The sequence below is a fragment of the Mesocricetus auratus genome, unplaced genomic scaffold (genome assembly GCF_017639785.1).
Source record: "Mesocricetus auratus isolate SY011 unplaced genomic scaffold, BCM_Maur_2.0 Super-Scaffold_100019, whole genome shotgun sequence".
NCBI classification, from domain to species: domain Eukaryota; kingdom Metazoa; phylum Chordata; class Mammalia; order Rodentia; family Cricetidae; genus Mesocricetus; species Mesocricetus auratus.
The window spans coordinates 4,652,953-4,677,327 of NW_024429200.1; the positions used below are offsets into that span (position 1 = coordinate 4,652,953).

General features: G+C 46.2%; 1 protein-coding gene across 8 annotated transcripts in view; it reads left to right on the top strand.

Moving 5' to 3' along the window:
• The first annotated feature begins 16,482 nt into the window (after window positions 1–16,482).
• The window catches only part of Dgki (diacylglycerol kinase iota), a 445,999-nt gene continuing 438,106 nt past the window's right edge, over window positions 16,483–24,375 (top strand). For all 8 annotated transcript variants that reach the window (XM_040728459.1, XM_040728462.1, XM_040728460.1 and 5 more), the window contains exon 1: window positions 16,483–16,871. In XM_040728459.1, coding sequence (XP_040584393.1) covers window positions 16,486–16,871 — 386 coding nt within the window. In that variant the 5' untranslated portion in view covers window positions 16,483–16,485. The remainder of the gene's footprint in view (window positions 16,872–24,375) is intronic.

The following is a 24,375-nucleotide window of genomic DNA, read 5'->3' on the forward strand; positions in this document are numbered from 1 at the left end:
AAGGTCTATAATGTATTTATTAACCTGATTTGATATTCACTGTGCTTCCTTTATCTGGTGACTGTGTATTTCATCGTTTTTAAGGAATTCTCTGACATTATCTTTTTAGATAGTTTCTATTCCCCTCTCCTTCTGTTAACTCATGTGGAATGTCAACTTCTTTTATTCCAGACCCCATTATGTGTATCATATCAGTTAACTCTCACATTTGTTTCTCTACTGGCTGTCACTCCCTACCTATCCAGCTGCAAGTCAGATGACTAACAGACAACCTCTGCCTGCAGCTTCTGGTTGTACTTCAGAAGCCACCAGCTACCTTTCCCAAAGTAACTGGAGCAGTCACAGCTACTGTCTGGTGATTGAACTGTGACAGGTAAAAATAATCTTAGTGCGTCACTTCAGTGCATGACAGGTAGCTCAGGAAACATTCAAAGCTCACTGTTGGGTCACTCCGGGTTTGTTAGGGCTCTATTTCATTTTGATGTCTTTGCCCAGCATCTGCCTCCTAAGGACACAACTAGTGACAGGCCAGATTAGGTGACATCACGAGGAGGCTATGAAACTGGAAATACCTCTATAAATGCAGCTGATTTGTGACACCCCTTCCAGTTCTAACTCTTCTGTACACATGTCCCTCGCCCGAAGAAACAGATTTATTTTCAAATATGAAGATTAGGACCAGAGACAATGCAACTCTAGTCTAGAGTATTCAGGGCACCATCCTTGGACCCTGGCAGCCAACGTTCATACTTTACAATATTGTCTTTATGTCCCTAAGAAAGTCTCTTAACTTCTCTACTTTAGTTCCTTTGTATATAAAAATAGCATCTACTTTTACAGGGTTAATATGGTCTCAGTAGGTGTTATTATTTGTAATATTGTAATAAGGGTCTAGAGGGACCCATCCTGCTTTTTCAGAGGCTAATATTCTGTGATGAGTGTGAGTTGCACATAGGAGAAACCAACAAGCTTCCAGGCCAGTGGCTCATAACCTGGCTGCTCATTTGAATTATGTGGAAAGCTTTTGTTAGAATACTAGCTGCTGGACCCCATTCTAAGACAGTCTGAATAACCAGCTCAGGGGTAAAGTTCATGCATAGGGACTTACTACAGGCATCCATTGAGCAAGTTATATTGCTGTTTAAGTGTGCGTGCCCCCCACACAGACACACACACACACACACACACACACACACACACACACAAACAATCCAACAAACAACAAACAAAAACAGATTTGGCAGAAGGTTGGCCATAGCTCAGGGGTAGAGCACTTGTCTCATAGATGTAAAGTCCAGGGGTGAGGCAGGTGTAGAAAATGATTGACTGAATAGACAGTTAAAAGGCACAAGTAACCACCAATGGAAATGGATTATTAAATGGGAAGAACACAGGGGGAGGCAAGTCATCAAATAAAGAACAGTTTCCAAGAATCCCCCCCATACGTTTCCTTATGCTTCAGGTTAAATAATTGTCACTGGGAGACTTGGAGGATTTAAGTTGGGCACAGATTCCAAGTTCCCAAATCATTATTTATGTATTTATTGCATGTGTAACTTAGCCATTAAAGCTTCAGTGGCCAGTTGTTGGCAATTGGTGGGCAGTACCTGTGGGACAAACCCCAAACCTGGAAATTGATGGACAGCCGCCTTGTAAACTAAGGTTGTGTGACTTTTTGGAAAAGTTGTGAACACTAATCTAGTCTCCCTGACAACACATGAAAAAAAAAACCAAACCAATTCTGCCAGTGAGTTTTACTGAGGTTATTTACAGGAACACGGCCTACCCACTTGTAGAAACACAGCGAAAAGAGTCTCTCCCTCTCACAGCAATTGTCACCCACTTATGTGTTCCCCAGGGACAGACAGCCTCGTGACCCCTCACTTCTCCCACCACAAGGTAAAGTTAGTCATCCCAGTCTTATGAGGGTCTGATGTTGCTGATCATAGATGCTCAGCCCGTAAGATTCAACAAGCATCCTATGCCCAGAAGACAGCATTCTATAACAGCTATCCGCTGGAGCGGAAAGCATCTCTCTAGCCAGGGAAATGCCTTAAGCAGGAAGCTGCAAAGGAGGCCAGGCCCTTGTTCAGTGGTATAGGGTGGACCCCAGAATCTGCTTCAGTGACGGCTGAACCAGTGAGAGTTTATGGAGTAGGGGCTGAGGAAGCCTGGAGAGAGGGCTGCCTTGCCAAGCCTATTCCATCAGAACTCTTGGCACCAGACGGATGGAAGCTGAGAGCTCTGTTCTCTTGACCAGAGGTTTAGCTGCAGGTCTGCAGGAGGAAGAGGCGGCCCCCTCTTGACTACCTGCTTCTGAGGAAGCCCACAAGCTAAGTGGCCCAGTGCTGAGGGTACTCCTGCTGGCAGGCAGGGAGAGGCACAGAAACACCATCAGACTTTCAGGGAGACAGGGATGTTTGAGAGGGGAGCTCAGGCTGAAAAATCAGATTAGCTTTCTTTGGAACCAGGGCTAATGTAGGAACTGAAGACAATCTTAATAAAAACGTAATGAAGGCTCTTAAGGATATGTGCTTACAGGACAAATTACAGTTTCTGGAACCCAAAGAAATTCTGAATTTAAAAATTTATTAGGAATGCAGACATTGTGTGTGTGTGTGTGTGTGTGTGTGTGTGTGTACGTGCCTGCACACATGTGCATGGTCTCACAAATTTGACAATCCCTTCAGATAGTAATTGTGTCATCCGTTAGCTTTTTCCTTATAAATTCAACAAACATCTCTAATTCCTTTGATTTCCCCCATTTTAATCTTTTCCCCCTCAGTAATCTTCATTACTTGCTCCTGAACTCTTAGACCTCTTCAAATATGCTTAAAAACGACAAACAATTTAACCAGCCAAGCCACTGTGTTCTGTGTGAGGACAAGTAACAAGGAAAAACGCCCATCTCCCCAGCTGTCAGTGGAATCCTCCAAAGTTAGCGCCCACAGAGGTAAAGCAACACCCAGGTCCGTGGGGGGCAATTGCCGTGCTGGAGAAACAGCCTTCACACGGGTCGCAGAGCTCTGCACGGGACGTCTCCTCCCTGAGACTTCCTTCCATCCCCAGGGTTCACACCCGAGTGTTTGGAGTGTTTGTTTGCAATGTCCTTTTGCTTATTGGCCTTTAATGTTCATTAAGTAAAGGAGCAGGAAACACACTTGACGACCAGACTCCTGTCATCCATTAGCGTTGATGAAGAGATCTTTGGGAAATAGTTCAAAGTATCACACTCACTCTCGATACTGCTTTGTGAGATGAAAAGGAAAGAAAAGTCTGAAGGATCCATATCCACTCCCGAGAGAAAGGGAAGACCCCCTGTCTTTTTTTTTTTAGTTAATTTTTATTTAAATGAAAAACAATCTTATTGTACATACCAATCCCAGTTCCCTTTCCTTCCTGACCTCCCATGCCCCCCACCAACCCCCCATTCCACCTTCCATCCACTCCCAGGGAAGGTGAGGCCTCCCATGGGGGATCATGAGAGTCTGTCACATCATTTGGGGCAGGACCTAGCCTATCCTCTTCCATGTGTCTAGGCTGAGAGACTGTCCCTCCATAGGCAATGGTGCATTTGTGTACTAGGGATGAATACTGGCTCCACTGTCAGAGGCCCCATAAATTTCCCAGGCCCCCCAACTGGCACCCACACTCAGGGGGCCTGGTTCGGTCTTCTGCTGGTTCCCCAGCTGTCAGACTGACCTCCCCTCTTTCAGGAAGTGGGCAGTCAAACCTTTCTAAAGCACTCTTGGTGATACTGCCTCTGGCCTTGTCTTCCTGCATGAAGGTTTCCATTTGTGGAAGGAGAGGAGTAAGAAGAGAAAGAGAAGGGAGGTTCAACTAAGAGGTACCAGCCTTCTCTCTGTCAGAACAGCAGAGTAAATGACAAAAGTGGCCACTTGTCTGCAAGGCCAGGTGTCCACCTTAGTCATGTGTATCAGATGACTTTTGTGTTTATTTGCAAAGCTTATTCTTTGACAATTTCATAACAGGCACATAGTGGGTCGAAGTCACTTTCAGCCATCTTTAATCTTCCTCTGCTCCCATTGAAGCCCCTTTTTCTTCCCAAAGCCCCCCCCTCCTACTTTTCATGTTGTATGTGGTGTGCACCCACGCAGTTTAGCAAGAGTTGCTTGCATGGGTGGAGGCTCTTGGAACAAGAAAGGACCCTAGAGAATTTCCTAACCATGAACTAGTGATGTTAGGCTACTTGCCTGAAACCGGTGTGGCTGCTTGGTGATAAGGCAGCAACCGGAGCTCTGGCTTCCTTACCCTTCCTACTAACCAGTTCTCCGGGACTCTTGGGGAGGCGGCAGGGGTGGGACGGGGGAGTATGGGGGTGCGGGAACCCGGAGGTGTTATTCCAGGATTCTCTGTGCTCACTTTGCATTGCTTTAAATCCAGGATTCACGTTCTAGCTCAGGGCTCCAGCTGAATGACTTGCACGGTATAGAGGGTCGAGTGTGCATGCCTGTTGTGGGTGAGGTCTGTGGAACCGACCAGCGTGAGCCTTTCAACGCTCCCACCCTCCCTCCTATCTCACAACGGCTAACCCGTGGACTGAGCCCCATTGCTGTAATTTCTAATAACACTCCTGACTGCTACAAACTCCCAAGCAGTAAAATTCAGGGAGACTTAGTCATTCAGTTCAGCAGTCACCAAAGCAAGCAGGCAATCAGTCACAGTCATGATCATGAGCATAACTGTACGGTGTACCCCAGGTCACATGCTGGAACCATGGGCTTCCCGCCCCGGAAGGAATTAGCGCTGACGCGCAGCAAACAGCGGAAAACTTTCTGTAGCTGATGAGCTGGTTGCAGTGTTGAATCATGTTCCTCGGAAGATTGCGGGGAAGCTGGAGCTTCTATTGTTTCTCTTCAATATTAAACCTTTTATTTCCATGCTTACGGTGAATTAAAAATTAATGCAGGGCACACACTTTGCACCAGCTAGACCATTCTTGAGTCACTGTTGTGAGATTTCAGGGCCCCATGGTGGGCACTGAGCACCAAGCAGCACAGTTTCACAATTGTGAACGAATGAGTAAAGAAGGGAGACAGAATTCTTATGAAAATGCCTGTGCTTAGTAAGGTCAGGAGCAGAGGGGTCCCTGTGATTGCAGCCTAAAGATGTGACCAGACAACAGAGGATTTTTCACAATGCCTGTCTCCAAGGAAATGTCTCTGGAAGCAAGCAGAGCTGTGACTTCATGAAGGGATCCAACTTGTCAACAACATATTCAGTCGTCACACTCAGCACTGATAACGGTGGTTTCAGAGGAGTTTTCTGGGTTTTAGACTTTAATATTCCATTTGAGAACTATCGAATTTTATTTTTCTGTAACCAATGGCTTGTTTGCAAAAACAGAAAAAGAAAAAGTGAATTAGTGATAATAGAAAGAATTCGAATGACTCTCTGAGACTTCCAAAGAATTCTTGCGCTCTTTTGAGAGAGGTCAGTGTGTGAAGATTGAGTCACTGCCCGGTGAGCGGTGAACTAGCTGGAAAGAAGTTCAAACAAATGTTACAAAGCCCGCTGGCAAGAGAGGCAATGCCGGCCTAAGAGGTCTAAATGACCACAGTTCAATTAATGAGCACACTTGCTTGAAACAAAAGCGGGAAATGTTCTTTTCTGTGGCTCCCTAATGGTTGTCTGGCCTGAGTGTGCTTCGCTGATTGCACCGGGCTCACCAGAGGGAGTTGAAGAGGGATAACAGAATTGGGCTGCAGACTCTCTGTTTTTGCTACAAGCAACCTCTGGTCCTGAGAACATGAACATTTGTTCGCAGGGAACAGCAGCATAGAAGCAGAGAGGGGAAAACTCTTCGGCAACAAGGAAAAAAGGAGTGTGCCTTGTAATCCTGCATTGTCTTTGACTAATAAAGAGGGAAGGTCACTATGCAGCAGAAGGTGGTACGGAGTTGGGCATCGTGGCTCGGACAACTCCACCAAGAGATGATTTCTTGCCTTGTCTTGCCTTGTGATGGCCCGTGTCAGGCTCCTGGTCCTTTGGACTCGCCTTCACTGGAGGATATAGTTCCCTTGCTCAGGGGCTGTGATTTTAGAGTCAGAGACCGTGTTAGTAATACCAGCTCCTGGTGAGAATATATTTTCATAATTTCCTGGGGCTTGGTTCTCCTTCAGTCTGTTTCAGAGGCTTCCCAAGGCACACATTTGACTGCTTCGGATACCTCACTCAAGTGCAATTCTGTCTATTGAGACAGACTAATCTCACTAGCAGAACTGGTATACTATAGTATCAAGTCATTTTCTACATTGTAACTCATGTCAACACTTCTTGCCTTTTGAAGGCTGTGCAATATTCTCTTGAGTAGATGCACCACACTCTGCTTACCCTTTTGTCCATTCGTAGGTATCTGGGTTGCTCCCACCTGTTTGACTCTTGCTTTTTAAATACTGACTTTTCCTGTGAGCACAGTGTGTGCACATCTCTTTGAAATCCTACCTTGGGGTCTTGGGATATGGCTGTGGATGTACAATTGCTGGCTCACATAACGGTTCTTTGTTTGCCACACTGCGTTTTTCTCATGGCTGTCAAGCATCATCTGACCCTCTCTGCTATGGTCTATTTCTCAGAAATACTCGACTGGATTTGTATGTCTATCTCTGGGCCAGTCCCACACTGATGTTTTTAAATTGATTCCCAGGTAAGTTTTTCTTGGGAACAGCATTATGATAGAAGCATGAAGGCTGTAGGAAAATATGAGTAGACTTGCAGATATGGAGGCAGAAAGGTTTTCTTTAAATTTTTTATTTGACATGCCTCATTCGGTTTTATTTCTTATTAAATTTGTTCTTTGGCAACTTCGTACACATTTATAACCCTATCCATTCTTATCACCCTCCCACGAGGCCCTCTCTCCTCTCTACAAGTTCTTTTTACTATTCTAAGGTAGCTTGACAAGATGTCCAGTTAGAAAAATATCAATAATACCACTCCCATGGCCTATGACTCACACAAAGGGATTTAGATCATGTTTACTGTTCCAGGTATGAATTTCCTCCTACGGAGCAGGCCTCACAGCTGATCTGAAAATTGGTTACCCCTGTAACCATCATGTTTCTATTGCGCCAGTGGGCATATCTTGCCTGGCAGGTTGGTATTGTAGCATGCACAGTTCGCAATGGGTAAGACCATTGTAACTTTTCTCCCCAGCCTGCATAGTACCTTCCAGCACTGTGAAAGCTAGCTAACAGGGAGGAAGCTCTCTGAAGCAACACACTGACTTTTAAGCAGAGCCATCTGCATGGCCATGGGCTTAGAACTGTCTGCTGGTGCAGCTTGAAGACAGTAACTACCTCCCCCCCCGTGCCCACGCCCAGAATCCATCAGCAGCCGGTAGTTCAACAGGGCCCATACTGTTCTGATAACCAGACATTTATAGTAAGTTTTAAAATTAAGAAATATAATACCCCAACTTTGTTCTCTTCCAAGATTGTTTTGGTTATCCAGCCTAGCTAGGTCTTGCAAGATTGTGTTCCAAGGCTCTTGGAACTTACCACACAAGTGTCCATGCCAGTGTCTTGCAATTCTCACTCTACTAGCCAGCACATAAGACTCTGCTCCCCGAAAGGAAGAATATGCACCTTACTTATCTTTACATCATGTGAATAACACTGTCCCATATACAGTGGTACCAAGCATCTACTAGGAAAATGCTCATTCAGTGACTCCTTGTTCTGGGAAGTAAATAGCATAGCAGACAAGCTGAATGCCACTCTTCATTCTCCATTAGCTGCTTGAGTGCCCTTGGGCAAGCTACCTAACTTTTTTAGATCTCCAGTTCATCTGTGACACGAATGGCAATGGCAGATGATCTCCAAGATCCCTCTTGTCTCTGACATCGTTTTTATTGCCATTTGTGCAAAAGACAACTGCAATTATTAAAATAAACTCATTGTCCAAAATATGCAAGGAAATAAAAAATGAACCCAGATGTATTTAGTAAGTTTGGGTCTTTTTTTTAACTTACCCATAAATTCTTTCTCCCTCCCTCCCTCCCTCCCTAAAAAAACCAGCAATGCCACTTTTGGTCATGTACCCAAAGGATGCACACTCATACCATGAGGACATTGCTTAACTATGTTCATAGCAGCATTATTTGTAGTATCCAGACACTAGAAGCAACCTAGATGCCCCTCAACTAGAGAATGGATAAAGAAAAATGTGTTACTTTTACACAGTGGAGTACCACTCAGCGGTAGAAAACAATGACATCTTGGCATTTGCAGGCAAATGGATGGAACTAGAAAAAGACATCCCGAGTGAGGCAACCCAGAACCAGAGAGACAAGTATAATCTGTATTCACTCATAAGTGGACATTAGGAGTAAAGCAAAGGATCACCAGACCACAGACCACAACTCCAGAGTTTGCCTCTTTATTCCATGTTCTTTCTTGAGAGAAACCATCTCGTTCATTGTTAACTTTTGCTGATCCTGAAAATTCTCCCTTATGCCGAAGCAAATGCTTTTGCCTCTTGTTTGTGTTAAGCACAAACTGCTTATATGCCCAGTGTTTCCAACCATAGTCTGTGATAATTCTGTCCCTGCTAGAGGCACAACAGGACATTTTGAAAGAACATGACACTTGTTAAAATAGTATTCAAGATTTAAGATGTCTTATAATTTATGCTGTAAATAATTTTAGAAACCAAGTCAGTGTCCAAAACTAACTCTTCTTATTTGGGTATTCCTTTTCTGTCTTTACTCATAGTAATTTGTATTGGTTCTGGGCAGACACAACTTTACTCATTTTCCTATTGCTGACCTCTTTGACTGCTTTGTTTATCCAGCAGTAAAAACAAGTCTGTATCAAGACATCTCTTTCATTGCTCTTCCTCTTCATCCCTCCCCAAACTCTGCTGTCCCGATACCTCATGTTCCCAACCCCTCCTCCCCACCCTCCCCCACCCCTGCGCCCCAGTTTACCCAGGAGATTTCATCTATTTCTCCTTCCCTGGGCTGTTCATGCATCCCTGTTTCCCCACGCTGAGTTGCCTTGCTCAGCCTTAATGCAGGGGGGAGGAGCTTGGCCCTGTCTCAACTTGATATGTCAGCTTTCTTGACTCCTATTGGAGGCCTCACCCTTTGTGAGGAGTGGATGGACAGGCAGGTAGAAAGGAGGTGGGGGAGGGAATGGGAGGAGATGGGGGGGGGAAGGAGAACTGTGGTTGGTATGTAAAATAAAGAATAAATTTAATAAAACCAAAACAAGTCTGTAGCAGATCTCCTCCTTCTGTACTTGAGTTTTTTTTAAGGATATGTTTGTAGACATAGGATGATTGGTTCAATAGTAATATTGATTTTATAGTTAACTCTGGAACATATCCACAAAGTACAGTCTTACTGGAATAGGATCCAAATATCCTATGTGATATATTTTATTGTGAGTATTTGACTTTTTATCTCCAATACTCCTATGAATTTATGTGTACCTTGTAACAGGAATGCCTTTAACAATTAGTAAATAACAAGTTAAAATGCAATCAGCAGGTAGTTAAAGAGAACAGAGTTTATTTTCTCATATAATTAAAAGGTCTTATGGAGTGGTGACCTGCACCAGGAAATACACAAGAAAGTCATGAAGGACCTAGGACACATTTCAGAGTTTTCTGTCCTAGTACATGGTGTTTAGCTTCATAACTAGAAGATGGTTACCACATACTACACATTGACTGGCTCTCTAAGCTTGATGAGGGAAGTAGAGGGAAGCCTGTGGAGCTATGCCATCTCTGTGTTCTGATCAAAACCTAGCCCGAGAAGCCCTAGATTCCTGGTATGAGATATGAGGATTTTACACACACACACACACACACACACACACACACACACACCCCTATTGCCCAGAATGATGGAGAAGTAAGGGGATGTGAGTGACTGTTAATTTAAAAGGTCACCATATTTGCTACATGACTTCAAAGTTTAAACGAAATAGGAAGGGAATAGTTTTGATTTATTATAATTACAAGACAATGCAAAGAAACCATCAAATTTTGCCCATCTTTGAATCCTTAGCACAGTGTTCACAGAGAAGTGACCCAAGAAAAGTTTGTAATAAAAAGGTATGTGACTCCTTAAAATTAGAGTGGGTTAATTAAAAAGTGAGACTGTCCTCATTTCTTTGGTAGGGTTTCAGGAGATGCAACAGAAAGAATCTCTTGATTGAACTTTGTATGGTAACAGAGAAATGTGAATTCTTGCTGTGATCTCCGTAAGACAAGAACACAGACACCCGTGTATGTGTATTACTACAGTATTGGAATTCATGGAACAATAATGAATTCACGAGACTCAACAGATTTTATGGCAACAGTTTGGCAGCTAATGCTGCCTGTGTTGGTAGGCAGGGCTAGGCAAATGGCGAACGTAGGTTCTTCTTAATTACTAATATTAACTCTTACAGCACACACCACAACGCACACAGTAAATCTCTCTCTCTCTCTCTCTCTCTCTCTCTCTCTCTCTCTCTCTCTCTCTCTGTGTGTGTGTGTGTGTGTGTGTGTGTGTGTGTGTGTGTTTTACAGGATGAATACAAATTCAAAGATGCCATAGAGTGTAAAGGGTTTCAGTATCAGGCTCATGGATGTGTCAATCTGTGCTGATAAGATAACCACCCAAGACCAGTGCTAGAGGGGAACGCTGCTGAGCTCCTGCAGGGCTCAGGGCTCAGATGGAAGCTGCAGGGTAGCGTCTAGCCTTGAGGTAAAAGAACAGGAAGATGGGCAGGTGGCCCCAGTAGCGGGATACTCAACCTTGCTGAGGCTCCAGGGTCCAGCAGGTGTTCTCTGCCTTTGTGTCCTTGATGTACCCTGGATGTCAGGTCTGAGGGGCCATGCTGTCACAGTGCTAGGTGTCTACCACTTTATGGGGTCCAGGTGAGGAAGTGACACTCTTTCCTTGGTCTTGGTTCTGGTTCCCATGATTGATTTGCATATGTTCACGTGTCCCCGCAGTCTCATTTCACCAGTCTGTGCTGCACGGGCGGTTCCACACAGAAGGTGTAGCTCATAGGCCTATCCCGGGACTGTAGTCATCCCACGCTCTTAACGTGGTCCCAAAAGCAGTTCGTAAGATGGAGTCTCCTAGGGCAACGCACAGCCTGGATACACTGCTTTAGACGATATGGTATAACTTAGAGCCCGATCTCAATCTATTAGAGTGTGGTTTGGGTCTTTCTGTCTTCCTGTTTGCTGTTATTATTTCCTGTCACATGACTCTCACTACTGTGTTGCCATCACCCGTGGGCTCCTCACCTGAATCCAGCAAATGGCATCATGCCTTTAACACTTCAGAACTGTGAGTTAAATAAGCCGTTTTCTCTATGACATTCGCCTGCTTTATAGTAGCACAGCACAGATAAGTACACTTTCCTTGTCTCTGCATTTCCGAGTTCCAGGATTGTAATTTCTCATTGTTTTATAGTGTGGTTTTGATATTAATATGAAATTTGGGGAATGAATAAGGAAAGTTATGTTTTAATAATCATGTGTTTGTGTGTGTCAACTTGACAAGGATTTAATTGTGCTGGCTACTTTTATATAAACTTGACACAAATTAGAGTCACTTTGGAAGAGGGGACCTCAGTCGAGAAAATGTTCCCACCAGACTGGCCTTGTGGGTTGGCCTGTAGGGCATGTTCTTGATTAATGGTAGACGCAGTTGACTCCAGCGCATTGTGGGTAGGACCACTTCTGAGCTGGTGACCCTGGGTGCTATAAGGAAACAGGATAAATAAGCCACGAGGAGCAAACCATTGAGCAGCACTCCTCCATGGCCTCTGTACCAGTTCCTGCCCTGACTTCCCTCAGTGATGGAGTATGACCTGAGAGTTGTAAGCTGACGTAAACTCTTTCTTTCCCAAGCTACTTTGGTCATGGTGCTCTTGTCACAGCAATCGAAATCCCAGCGAAGACACCAATAGATGTCTGCTTTGCAAGCTTTGCTTTGGGATCTGGTTTCCAAGGAATGCAAACAAGATCATATTTGTGCACATTATCTTTTTGTTTTAATTTGTGCGTATTATTTTTTTCAAATGGCTACTGAAGTTAGGACACAAATGCCTGTTAAACTTCTGTCACCGAGGTACCTAATAACACATGGTTAGGTTCGTCATAAATGTTGACTTAGAGGTGTCAGGAGAAATGCTCACTAAGATGCCTTGGTGGAGTGAACTGTGAAGGTCTGTGGCTTCCTCCTGCAGAGGTCCAGCCAGGGTAGGGTCCAGAGGTGTGAGGAGGCTCAGCCTGGGTGAGGGACAGGTGGTTGGGGTGCTGCATAGAAGACAAGCAATCTTAGGGAGACCTGCATGGCCTTAGAGACTTCGTGAAGACTCCAGGCATCAATTTGTGGACTATGATACACACAGCTCCAGAAAAATCTTCCCTCTCCACTTTCCACCCACCTTCCCCCTCCCTCCCCACCCCTTCCCTCCTCACCTCTCACTGCTCACTCTCGCCTGCCTCGGGTATTTAGTTATAGTAATTTCCCTCCTTTCTTATTCTTTCCTTCTGTCTCTCACATACACGTGTTAAAAGCGTTATTACTCTTTGATCTATAAATAAATGAGATCTTCACTATATGCACGCTTGTGCAACTATTTATTTTTATTTTTATTTACAAAACATGATCCTGTGTTATTACATGAAAATTCCTGCATACCTAGCTCAGGAATAATAGCTGCATTGTCATCTGCCTTGCAGCTTTATAGGCTGGTAAATTTCTAGTCCCAGCACCTTCTCAACTGACTTAGAACGAAGTAAACACTTGACTTTTTTTTTTCTGTTTTAAAACCCCACCCTCCCATGCCCCTTCCAAAATCGAGCCTTGGGCCAGTGAGATGGCTCCAGAGATTGCTGCCAAGACTGAGCTTGATTCCTGGAACCCACAAGGTGGAAGGAGAGAATGGACTCCCCCTGTGGTATACATGAGCATGTACACACACACACACACACACACACACACACACACACACACACACGAACATAAAATAATGTAAAAGGAGGACCAAGTTGAAGGGCAATAATAATAGAAAGGTAAGTTATGGGGTGGGGTCCAAGGATAGGCTTACGGTTCATCTGGGATTCAGAAACCTGTGTTTCCATGTACCAAGTGATGTTCATCTTCTGTTGGAAACTGTGTTACTCGGAATCATACATGTTTTCAAACAGAGTGTCCCTTTCTATGATTGGAATGCTTCTGGTCCATGTTGAGGAATTCCAAGCCTCAGTAAATAAAAGGGAAAAAATGAAACTGAATGAAAAATTCCAAATTTGTTTAGTATAGTATCAGGGGAAGTAAGTGGTCTAAAATGACCACTGATCTTTCCAGTAACTTCTCAGAAGGTCCTCCCATAGCAGAATTTGGTTTTCTTATGCTTTGGCTATCTGTGCCTCCCAGGCGTCTCTCTGTCTTAATTTAGGGTACATATGCACAGTCCAAGATTTAAAAACTCATTTTCTTTTGTTTAGCGCCCACAGAAACACTCTTTAAATATGCAAACATGAGCCCTAATAGGTCGGGCAGGCTTTTCTATTAGCCTGGGAGACAGAATGTCGCCTGTTAGTACATATTGATTGAATTATACGAAATCTCAAGAATCTAGCTAGGTTTGCTCAACTTTGCTTGAGCTCCTCTGCTTTGCTTTATAGCTTTCTTTTTTTCTGGATGTAAGCTCACTTTGATATATCTCAATAATCTCTTTCCAAGCACGAATATGTATGTTGTGTGTACGTGTATATAGATCCTAGTTTTACTATTATGGTAGCATGGTGAACATTTTACTTGACTCTTATTTTCTTTTTTAGTTGACACTATTATTGTTGAGATCATTTTGTAATGACATAATTTCCCCCATTTCTCCAAATGGCTCAGAAGAATTTCATTCCTCATAGGTAATTAGTCATATATTAATGTTAATGTAGAATTACTACATTATTTCCACTCTTAAGTATTCTGAGAATCCCTACTAAAAAACCAGAAGGACCATTTCTAGGAGTGGATTGTTGGGTTAGGAAGTGCTTTTTGTTTTCTCTTGTTGTTTTTATTTTTAGAGAAATGGTCTTGCTGTAAGTCTGGCTGCTGGGAACCTGCTACATAAACCAGGCTAACCTATACCTTTTAGACATCCTCCTGCCTCTCCCTAGTGAGTGCTGGGATTGCACGTGTGAGCCACCACACCCATCTCAGGTAATACGTTTCATATATTGATAGATGCTGGTAAATTTCCTCAGTTTACCTACCCACCATGTTCACCAACACCGTCTATCAGCAAATCATTCTAACAAGTGGCATTTTGTACTAGAAACATGTGTTTCTCTGACAGAAAGTCAATTTGAGTGTATTTTGCATGTTCAAAACCAAATATACTTCTTTTCGAGAATCAATGACAGCATTTGATATGCATGCCTGTCACACACTGCATGATCTGCCTGCTAACAGAGGATACAATATAGCCTCAACACACACTTGGGAGAGGCTGACAAGAAACAGTTACTGTGCTCCAAGCTTGACTAGATGGGAGCCTGTTGATGTACGCTCAGCACTTTCTAGAAGGTCATCAAATGGAGGCTTCTGGGTGAGACAGACGTGTACACTAAGAGCTGAGGGAGGCGAAGGATATTGGAGCTAGCAAAGGAGACGGCAGGCTGTGGCGTGCAAGCATGGGGATTGAAAGAGCAGGAAGCAGATGAAACTTGCGCATAAGCCAGCTCTGGGTGAAACTGTGATGACAGTGTGAAGGGGAAGTCACCAAGTCCTCCACCATGCACTCGTGTGGCCTTGAAAGCTCAGCTGCATACCCCAAGAACAATGTGACCTTTACCCCAAGGATGGTACTCCTTTAGGGATGTTTAAAAGTAGAAGGGTGACGTGGCAAGAATTGTTTGGGGACGATATGGCTACTGAGGATGGGGTCCAGGAATTTAGGGCGGTTGACATTTAATCTAGATGTGTGTGGATCTTGCCATAAATGTGATTAAAGGTCCCTTCTGAAGAGGGGCTGCACTATTCCAGGGAGGTAGGAAGTAGCCTGAGTGTGAAGAAAGTTATTCAAAAGGTGCTAGGGAAATACAGGTGTGTGTGTGTGTGTGTGTGTGTGTGTGTGTGTGTGTGTGTGTGTGTGTAGTGCTGATCCCCAACAGGTATTCTTTCTTCATTTCTTCTGTCGTATATAATGTATGTGTGAGAGGAGTTGGAGACTTTGAAAGCTGGAAGAGATTTGAGATACCTTTGCTCAAGCTCCTAATTTTAGCAGTGGCAAAAGAAAGGCAGAGAAATCTTAAGAATGTGTTTCTGCCCAGGCAAAGTCAGACGGCGACTGCTCTCCCGTCCGTCTTTACTAGCACGTACATCTACGTATGTAGTTTGGTTACACACACCTACTGCTGAGTATAGATTTTTCTTGCATTTGCTGACAGCAGAAATTTCTTGGGTGACAAACCTCTAATTTAGAAAATGATCTGTCTTTAAACACTTTGCAGCCCTTCGTTCAAATTGCACAGACTTCAATAATCTTAGAATCAAAAACAGAGGTGGGGGGGGAGGAGAGAGAGAGAAACAAGAGCAGACGTTAAATTCCTACAGCGCAGTTGTTTTCAGCCTTGGGCTCTGAACTGGTAGAAGCCCCTTTCTGTGCAAGCCGCCCCTCTCCTCCTCTTGGGAGCCCACAGGAGGCATCTCAGGTCCTCACTTCTGCCTCGGGGATGCTCTCAGCCTTCCGCTTCACCGAGGATCCCGTGATCCGATTCAATCTAATTAACAGCTGTTTAGGGAGCTTCTCAGCTTTTGGAAGGCATCAAGCGAGGATCTGGGCGAGGGCGTTCGTGGATGAAGATGTCCCAACCCTTTTCTTGAAAAGAAGCAGCTGGCGCTTAAATCTAACCCCCTCTATAATTCACATGGTTAACGAATTCCCCCGGAGGTTCCTACCAATAATGCTCCAGATACATTCCCCCGAAGGTCCCCCACGTCTGGAGGTTATTGCCTGGAACCAGCTCTGATGCTGCAAGGAGGTGACGGAGAAAATGTTGCCTCTGGAATCTGGCATCAGTGGATTGGGACCAAGCCGTGCCCAGCAGCTCACCAGCCACTGACAGGGCAGAGTAGCTCCTGGGTCCGGGTCTGCTTCCCTTGTGCGCTAACCAGGGCGCGGTAGGCTTGTCTCCAAGTTTCCCAGGACACTCTCCTTTCCTAAGGACCAGTGTTCGTCCCCAGCGTCCCAAGCCCCACGGTTCCCCATCCCTTCCCCTCTCTGCTCCACTGGGGTCTGTTGCCTGCAGGCAGAGTTCAAGTTCAGCCCCGGCTTTTGCTCTGGATTTAGAAAAAGGAGAAGGGGGTGGGAGAATTGGAGGGAGCCGGCTAGTCGGGCGAGGCCGAGGAGAGGCGGAGAGAGGTGGCCTCTGATTGGTTGGGGAGGGGGAGTGGAGGCACGGAGTTTCCCACAATGCCCCGGTGCGGTGCAGCCGCGGATGGATGCTGCGGGAAGGGGCTGCCATTTGCTGCCCCTGCCAGCGGCGCGCGGACCTGCCCGCGCTCCCGCCGCCTCCAGCGCCCTCAGCCCGCCCGGCCTTTGCAGCGGCACCGCCTCGGCTTCCTCCGCGGCCGCCGGAGCGGTCGCCATGAACCCCAGCTCCTCGGCGGGAGAGGAGAAAGGGGCGACGGGCGGCAGCAGCAGTAGCGGAAGCGGCGCCGGGAGCTGCTGCCTAGGCGCCGAGGGCGGTGTGGACCCGCGGGGTGCAGGGGCAGCCGCCGCCGCTGCCCTGGAGGAGCCCGCGGCCGCCGCACAGAAGGAGAAGGAAGAGGCGCTGGAGGAGAAGCTGAGGGACTTAACTTTCCGGAAGCAGGTCTCTTACAGGTAGGCGCGGGAGCCAGCAAGACAGGTGCCGCCCAGGGCGGGGGACACTTGCTCTCGCTCCGGAAAGGTACTTCTGTGGAGTTAGGGCGCGCTGTCTCTGTGCCTCCATCTCTTTCTCTCTCCCCAACTCTCGCCGTCTCTGCCTCTCCCCCTCCCTCTCTCCGTCTCTGAATCTCTGTCTCTCCCCTCCTTCTCTCTCTTGGGGATATGTATTATTCTTTTCTCATCCTTTGATTCCGGGCTGGAGGGAAGAAGCGGGATGCCCCCCAGCTTGCCCCTGCAACGCCAGGGAGGGGTCCATTTGTAACAGTAGAGGACGCTAAGGTCAGGACAAGATCAAAATCGCATCTGTGAGTGTATGGTTAATGGGTGCAGACCCAGACATGCCAGGTTTGAGGAAAAGTCGTCAAAGTTGCCCCTCGGCTGGTGTCCTTTCCAGTACTTCCCCAGCCTTTCAGCGTTCCCTGGAAGAGTCTTGGGCACGAACTGGATAGCCGAGCTCTGTTCGGACAGGCAGGAGAGAACAACCTTATGCAGCAGAGACATCCTTATGGAAGTTCTTGTCTTGAAACCCCCTGTTAAGGACCAGTGAGATCTAGGTCTCTGCTTCTAGGGATGTCAAATAGGTGTTGGGGTTCCGTGCACATGTGGTCTCTCCTTCGTTCAGTGTGCCCAGCGAATGATGTGGGCAGCTACTCCCAAGCTACGGGTATGGGTTGAGAAGACACTGTACTGGCACCTGAGGGTGGATGGGTTTGTGACACAAGGACAGTGGAGGACGAACGTCCACCCAGTTATGTTTAAAGAAACCCAGACCCTGTCGGGATTCGAACCAAAGTGACAATTGAATAGGCTCCCCACACTCCTCTCCCATTCCCAGACAAGAGAGTAGGTGCCGAGGCCACCCTCACTGGCGGTTTCGTGAAAGTTTAGACAACAACCCAGCATAGATTTATGAAGGCTTGTGCTTGCTAGGTCTCAGCGTGATACTCGAAAAGGGTCGGTGAAACCATCTTTGTAGTCTTCTTCCTTTTGGGTTAGCAGCGCCTTTTAGAAAAGCCATCTGAAGTATTAAGCCTGTCACACCATGTGCTGTTATGTAAGCAAAAGCAGATGACAGAGGTGTGTGGGTTGCGAGGGTGTGCTCTGTTTGTGGGGGCAGGTGTGTGAATCATTGGGATCCCCACAGGCTTTGCCTGGACTGGAGGCCCTGTCACCAGGGCATGTGCTCTGTGTCTAAATGCCGGCCGGCCGGCGTCTGCTGGCTCCTAAGTGGTCCTGGTAGCCAGGCTTGCACGGTCCTCCATTGCTTGCATTTTGGTCTCCACGCAAAGGGAGTTTCCCACCTGAGTTGTTCTCTTAGTTACTCACACAGATCAGATCCAAATGGATCTTTCTTTTTATATTTTCAGTTTCTAAAAATAGGCAGGCGGTGGGGAGTGGGGTAGCTCTAGGGAAGTATGCTAGGACACAGGCAGTTCTACTTATGATGGTCTGTCTGGCTCTTAGGGGAACAGGAGCTAGATTCAGCCTAATTTAGGAGCTGTAAGTTGCCGGGGGTGGGGGGCATGGTGGGGAGGGGTCGGTAGGGTAGGGTGTGTTATTATGTGAAGTACATTGTGGGTCTGGGCGTCTAGGCTCAGAGAGGCTCCTGGGTCATTGGTATTCATGAGGCTCCTTATTGGGTAGGGCTGGGAAGCCAAAATTTGCAAGGGAAATCTCTTCTGCTTGCCTCTTGGCAGGGGTCATTCTCTCAGCCTCTCTCCTGGAAAAGCATTCTATTGGGACAGCAGTGGCGGTTCTCTGGCTGGTGTGTTCCCACAGGCACATGGACATGTACACACACACACACACACACACACACACACACACACACAGAGAGAGAGAGAGAGAGAGAGAGAGAGAGAGAGAGAGAGAGAGAGAGAGACGTGCAAATGTCAAGAGAGGAATAGCACAGGACACTGGCCTGTCTTGAACCCCGCAGTGGCGGGTTTTATTTCTTGGATGCTATTTCTCTTTAAATGAAGCCTCACCATTTCCAAGGTAGTGACACTTGGCACACATAGCACCTCAGGTGGCCGGTCAGACTGTTGGCTATCTATCCCCAGGTGCACAGTTTCCACTGTCTGTGGGGGAGGAGGTTGTCACACTCCTTAGGTGATGCTTAAGCATCGCTACATGAGAGCTGCTGTCTCAGAGGCACAATAACTGACCCTTGAACTCATAAACCGCCCAGCCAAACCACGCCACGCAGCCTCAAAGGCAAGAAGGGCAGAGAGTGGTCATCTACCTAGCATGGGTTTATCCTGAGTAGTCTCTGCATTTTGGTCACTGCTATTTATCTATTTTTAGAATCAGAGCATCTACCTGTTTGCCATGGTGGCCCTTTGCGGAGCCGCACCTGATGGTTCCGAGAAAGGGTTGTGAGAGACATGTGAAGAAGGAACAATTTGGTCTGGGGTTGGGTCTTGGCTCCTCAGGAGACACTCCACTGCCTCCACCCAACCCTCAGGGGACTGGTGGGAGTTAATGGAGAGGAGTCAGGGAGGCCCCGGGGACTAGATTCTATGCAAAAGTGTGTATCTGGAGTAGGAGGTACAGCTTTCATGTAAGGGATCATTTGAGGTGGTGAAGGAGATTTTCAAGCAGGTGGGAATATCTTGAAGAGCATGAATATTTGTAGAATGAAAGTTGGTGTGAAAGAAGGGGGCTTTGGAGGAGTGTGTGTGCGCGCGCGTGTGTGTGCGTGTGTAGGGAGGGTCTCATCTGCTCCTCTTGTTGCTAAGGAACATATAAGCTAGAGTTTAAAAATAAATGGAGAGTGGGTGGGCATATGCAGTGACTCCTGTCTTTTTAGGAACCAGAGCCCTTTACAAAAAGCCTTTAAATAACCATTTCTGGAGGCAGATTATTCATTTTGCTGACTTTTACTTTGTTAAGTAAAATAAACTCCTTTATATACCCCTAGACTTCCCCTCATTATCTTTCCTCTGTTGGCTGTTCTTTTTGGGGGGATGATTTTCCCATGAGAATTTTTTCCTTTATCTCAGAATCTGCACCCCAAGAGCAAATAGTCCCCGTAGACTGTAAAGCGAAAGGATTTAGCAGGCAATGCAAGCGATCTGGCGCTTTTCTGTTAAAATTACTACTTCCTTTTTCTTTGCAAATTATGGTGCTGTAACAGATACATATGTGTAAATGACTATATAATATGTAGGAACTGTTTTTTTTAAACTGCTGCATTTAAAGTCAGTAAAATGGAAAGGGGGGAAAATCCCAGAAAGACACAGAGAAGGAGAGAGAGAGAGAAGGAGCTGACATTGACGGTGCTTGTCAGAGTACATTGTATCTTCTTGTGTGTGTGCATGTGTGTATACGAGTGAGTAACACGGGTGGGGGTATATGTGTGTATATGTGCATGTACATGTTAACGTGTGTGTGTGTGTGTGTGAGAGAGAGAGAGAGAGAGAGAGAGAGAGAGAGAGAGAGAGAGAGAACGCGCGCGTGCACAGGTGTACGTGGAGAGCTGAATTTGGCATTGCCTTTTTTAAAATCTCTCTTAGTGAAGAGAGGCAGGATCTCTCAGTGAACTTGGAGCTGTTTGTTTCTGGCCAGTCTAGCTAGCCAGCTTGCTCCAGGAATAAATACCCTGTCCTGCCTCCCAAGCTCTGGGACTGCAGGTGGCCACTGTACCAGCTCAGCTTTCAAGTAGTTCTTGGATCTGAACTCTGCTCCTCACGCTGATAGGGCAAGAGCTTTATCTACTGAGCCTCCTCCCCAGACTTGTATATGGCATCTTATTTGAGCTTCATGGTGGTCCTACGATAAGACTGGACTATTTCTGCTGTGTAGAAAATGAACTTGAAGCATGAGGCTTGGACTGGAAGCAGATCTGACTCTAAAGGACTTCCTCTTTAGAGTGCATCTTTCTGGTTGGTTCCTTAAGAGTCCGTGTTAGGTTTGAAGTCTTTTTTTTTTTATTTTCCAGTTTAAATTTAGATAAGAAACAAGGTTGCTTCACAAGTCAGTTCCAGGTCCCTCTCCCATTCCCTCCCTTCCTCCCGTGCCCTCCCCCCCCCCCCCGTTATCCCCTCATTTCTCCAGGGAGGGTGAGGCCCTCCATGGGGGTGTGCATAGTGTGTCCGGTTTGAAGTCTTTCCATGTGTGTATACATGGACGTGTGTGTATGTGTGTGTGTGTGTGTGCGCGCGCGTGCTTATACACTGACTTTTCACCCCACCTACAAGAATACTGCAGGTCTCCCTGCTCTTTTCTCCCTCCCTCTCTCCTTCCCTCCCTCCCTCCCTGTCTCCCTCCCTCCTTCTCTTTCTTCCTTTTATTGAGACAGGCTCTCTCTGCACAACCCTGGCTGTCTTGAAATGCACTATGTATACACTATGTAGACCAGGATGGTCTCAAACTTACAGAGGCCCACCTGCCTCTGCCTCCTGAATGCTGGGGTTAAAGGCGTGCGTCACCACACCCGACTCTCCTCCTTCTGTGTTTTGTTCTTTGGGCTGAAGCTCTTTGCCTTGGTCTCTAGGGCTAGTGCCTTCAGAAACCCTCTACTGTTTCAGAATTGGAAATGAATATAAATTCATGAACCTCCGCAAACTGTTTGGTTTTGCTTCTGAGAACAAAACCACCTCCGAGACACCTGCTATCCCCACGAAGACACCCATGATAGAAGTTTACGCACTTTTAAAATAATTTCTGCAGGTGCTATGTAGGTGCAGCAAGGCTTTACTGCAAAGCTGCTGCCTTTCCTCTCTGGGCGACACACAGCGAAAGAGAAAGTACAAGTTTGTTTGTAAGGAGGCCCTGACACTTCCCATGACTTATGAAGTCTCCATGCATGGGCTTAAGTTTCTTCATGAAAGCCACGGTGGTCACACTTGACCTTTCTCACAGGAAGTTTCTGGTATAATATAGAAACAATGGCAAGGAGCATGGGACCTCTTAGAGTAGACAGCTGGTGGAAAAGAGGCATCATTCCTTGACTGTGATGACAACAGCGTGTGATTGTCCCTTGCTTTCTGTGGGGGATTAGGTCCAGGACCACTGAGCAGACATGAAAACCTGCAGACACTCAAGCCTCTTCAGTTAAAAAGCGTCACGTTCACAGATAGCCCACTTGCATGTTTCCCTAAACCTTAAGTCATCTCCATTACTTAAAATTTCCAACACAATGCTAATGCGACCTAAGTAGTTGTCAGAAACTATTAGAAAAGCAGTAATGACAATATGGCATGTTCAGTCCAGAAACAATGAGTTTTTAAATTTTTAAAAAAATTTTCAGTCCATGATTAGTTGAACGTCTTGTGGTAGAACTTGCAGACACAGCGGGCTCCCTGTGCTCCCCGTGTTGTGCTCTGTTCCTCCAAACAAGATTGTAATATCAAAGGACAACTGAGGAGTTGGAAACTAAACAGGACAGCGTGGGCATGGCTGCTCGTTACTTTGGAGCTAGTAGCATAGAGAGAACATCGACTGCTCCTGAATATCAGGGTGTTGCATTCTTCTTTACAAAGCCAGTTTTGAACATCTGCACTCTGTTTCATGCATTTATTAGATAAATGAGACAGAAACACTGCCTGTAATTTAGTGTCTGTCTCCAGTCATTATTTAGGTCCTACCAAGTGTTGGCTTCCTCAATTGGGACACATACCAGGTAAGATTTCACACTAACGGCTGCCCAGAGCATGTCTGCTGACACTGATCTTTGGGAGGTTAACCTTTTTTTCCTTTTCCATGGGAGAGTTCTCACGCTGAGCCTCATGGAGTTGGGGGCTGGAGAAATGGAATGGTGCTTTCTTTGCTGGTGTTCAATTCTGTTGTGGCAACAGATGCCTTGCCTCATGGGGCCAAATTAAATTAGAGGAGAGCCAGCTCTTTCCAACATTCTACTTTCTAATCTGAGAAAATGAGGACTCCCAGGGAGGGCCAACCTGGTTACCGCACCTCTTTGTTCTTCTGGGCTGGGACTGGGGTGCATGTGCTCTCTGCCACCCCAAGGCATACTTGGGGTGGTGACCCCTGTGAGGCCAGAGGCATCTGGAGAAGCCACATTTACCTTTGGGCTGGACATTTGTTCTCCAGCTTGGGTTCGCATTGGCCATACTGGTCCTGTGGACCCTGATGATTTCTTCTGAGTTCCCATCTTGTAACGGCTGCTGTATCCGGCGGCATGTGAGCTCTGCTTCTGATAGATACTAGAGGAAGACAGAATGTGCACAAAGTAACGGCAAAAAGACTAATTTCTAATCGTTTGAGTTGGCTGGAGCATATTGCTAGCCACAGCAAAGCAGTGTCATGTGAAAGATTGAAGAAATAAAACACCAAGCGAGCTCTGTTTGAGCACAGTGCTCTCGTAGCATCTCTTGGGTTTGTGTGCCAGCAAACTCCCCAGAAGGCAGGAGTGCTGAGGGCCCAAATTCAGGTGGTTTTCATGGGGGTCCCTTCATATAACTTTGTCAGGACTCAGTTGTGATTTCCTGATCTGGGAATTACATTGGAGTGTGAGCTGGGCGTCTTCCAGACCATGGTAGACAAGTTGTGTGTCCCCGTTGAGGCTCAGCAGAGCCATCCGTAAAATGGTGTGGCAGCAGTGTCTGCCTTGGCGTCTTGGAGATTAAGGGAGAGTTCAGCTGGCTTAGCTGCCTTGAAGAATCTTGTTTTTCTTGATCGGTCGGTAGAAGATAACTATTTCTTGGGTGAATAAATGTAAACATCCACTTTAAATAAGCAGCTACTCTTGCCTCTTTGGGGTCCATTGCAAATACCATTTCCCCGCCTTCTGCCTTTCTCTCCGTATGCTCTGCTCAGCAGTCCGGAGCTGTGCTTCTCTTTACAACTTCCTCCAGGGGTACCTGCTCCAGCCATCTAGCCAGCTGCTGGAGGCCGGAGGAGGGCGGCAGAAGCTCTTCCTAACCCATCTATTTACAGCTTGTCAGAGAAAAGGCTTTAATTTGACTTCTGAGCAGCACTAATTAGCTCTCTGGTTCTCTTTCTGTCTGTCTCATCCCTTTCCAAGGGGCAGCATTGATTTTCTCCCCAGGGAATTTTCTGTCCATGTTTCTTTCTGTGAGTAGAACTTTTAGCCCAGCATTCCTGGGGTCTGTCCTGACTGTGGTCCGCTCTGCCTGGCCACTCCAACAACCTAGGATATATGTTACTTCGAGCATATCTCCTTTAGACCCATCTGAATGATTCTGTGTGTGTGTGTGTGGTTATTTGAAGAATGCTTTAGCTTACTCTGTGATTCTGAGCTTCTGCTTTGTTTACAATTTGCCTAACAACAAACTCTTCAAAAGAGTGACAGCTACTTTTCATACTCGTGTATCCTAAACAGCATGAGAGAATGGCTCGCGAGTTTCCCAACGTCCCTAGTATTCAAAGAGGAGTGGTCTGGACCCAGCTTGTATTATTCTAGAGAAAAGTAAGTCACTGTGTCAGATGTGTACACACTGGCTGAAGGAGTTGGGGGCAGGGCGTCACAGTGAAA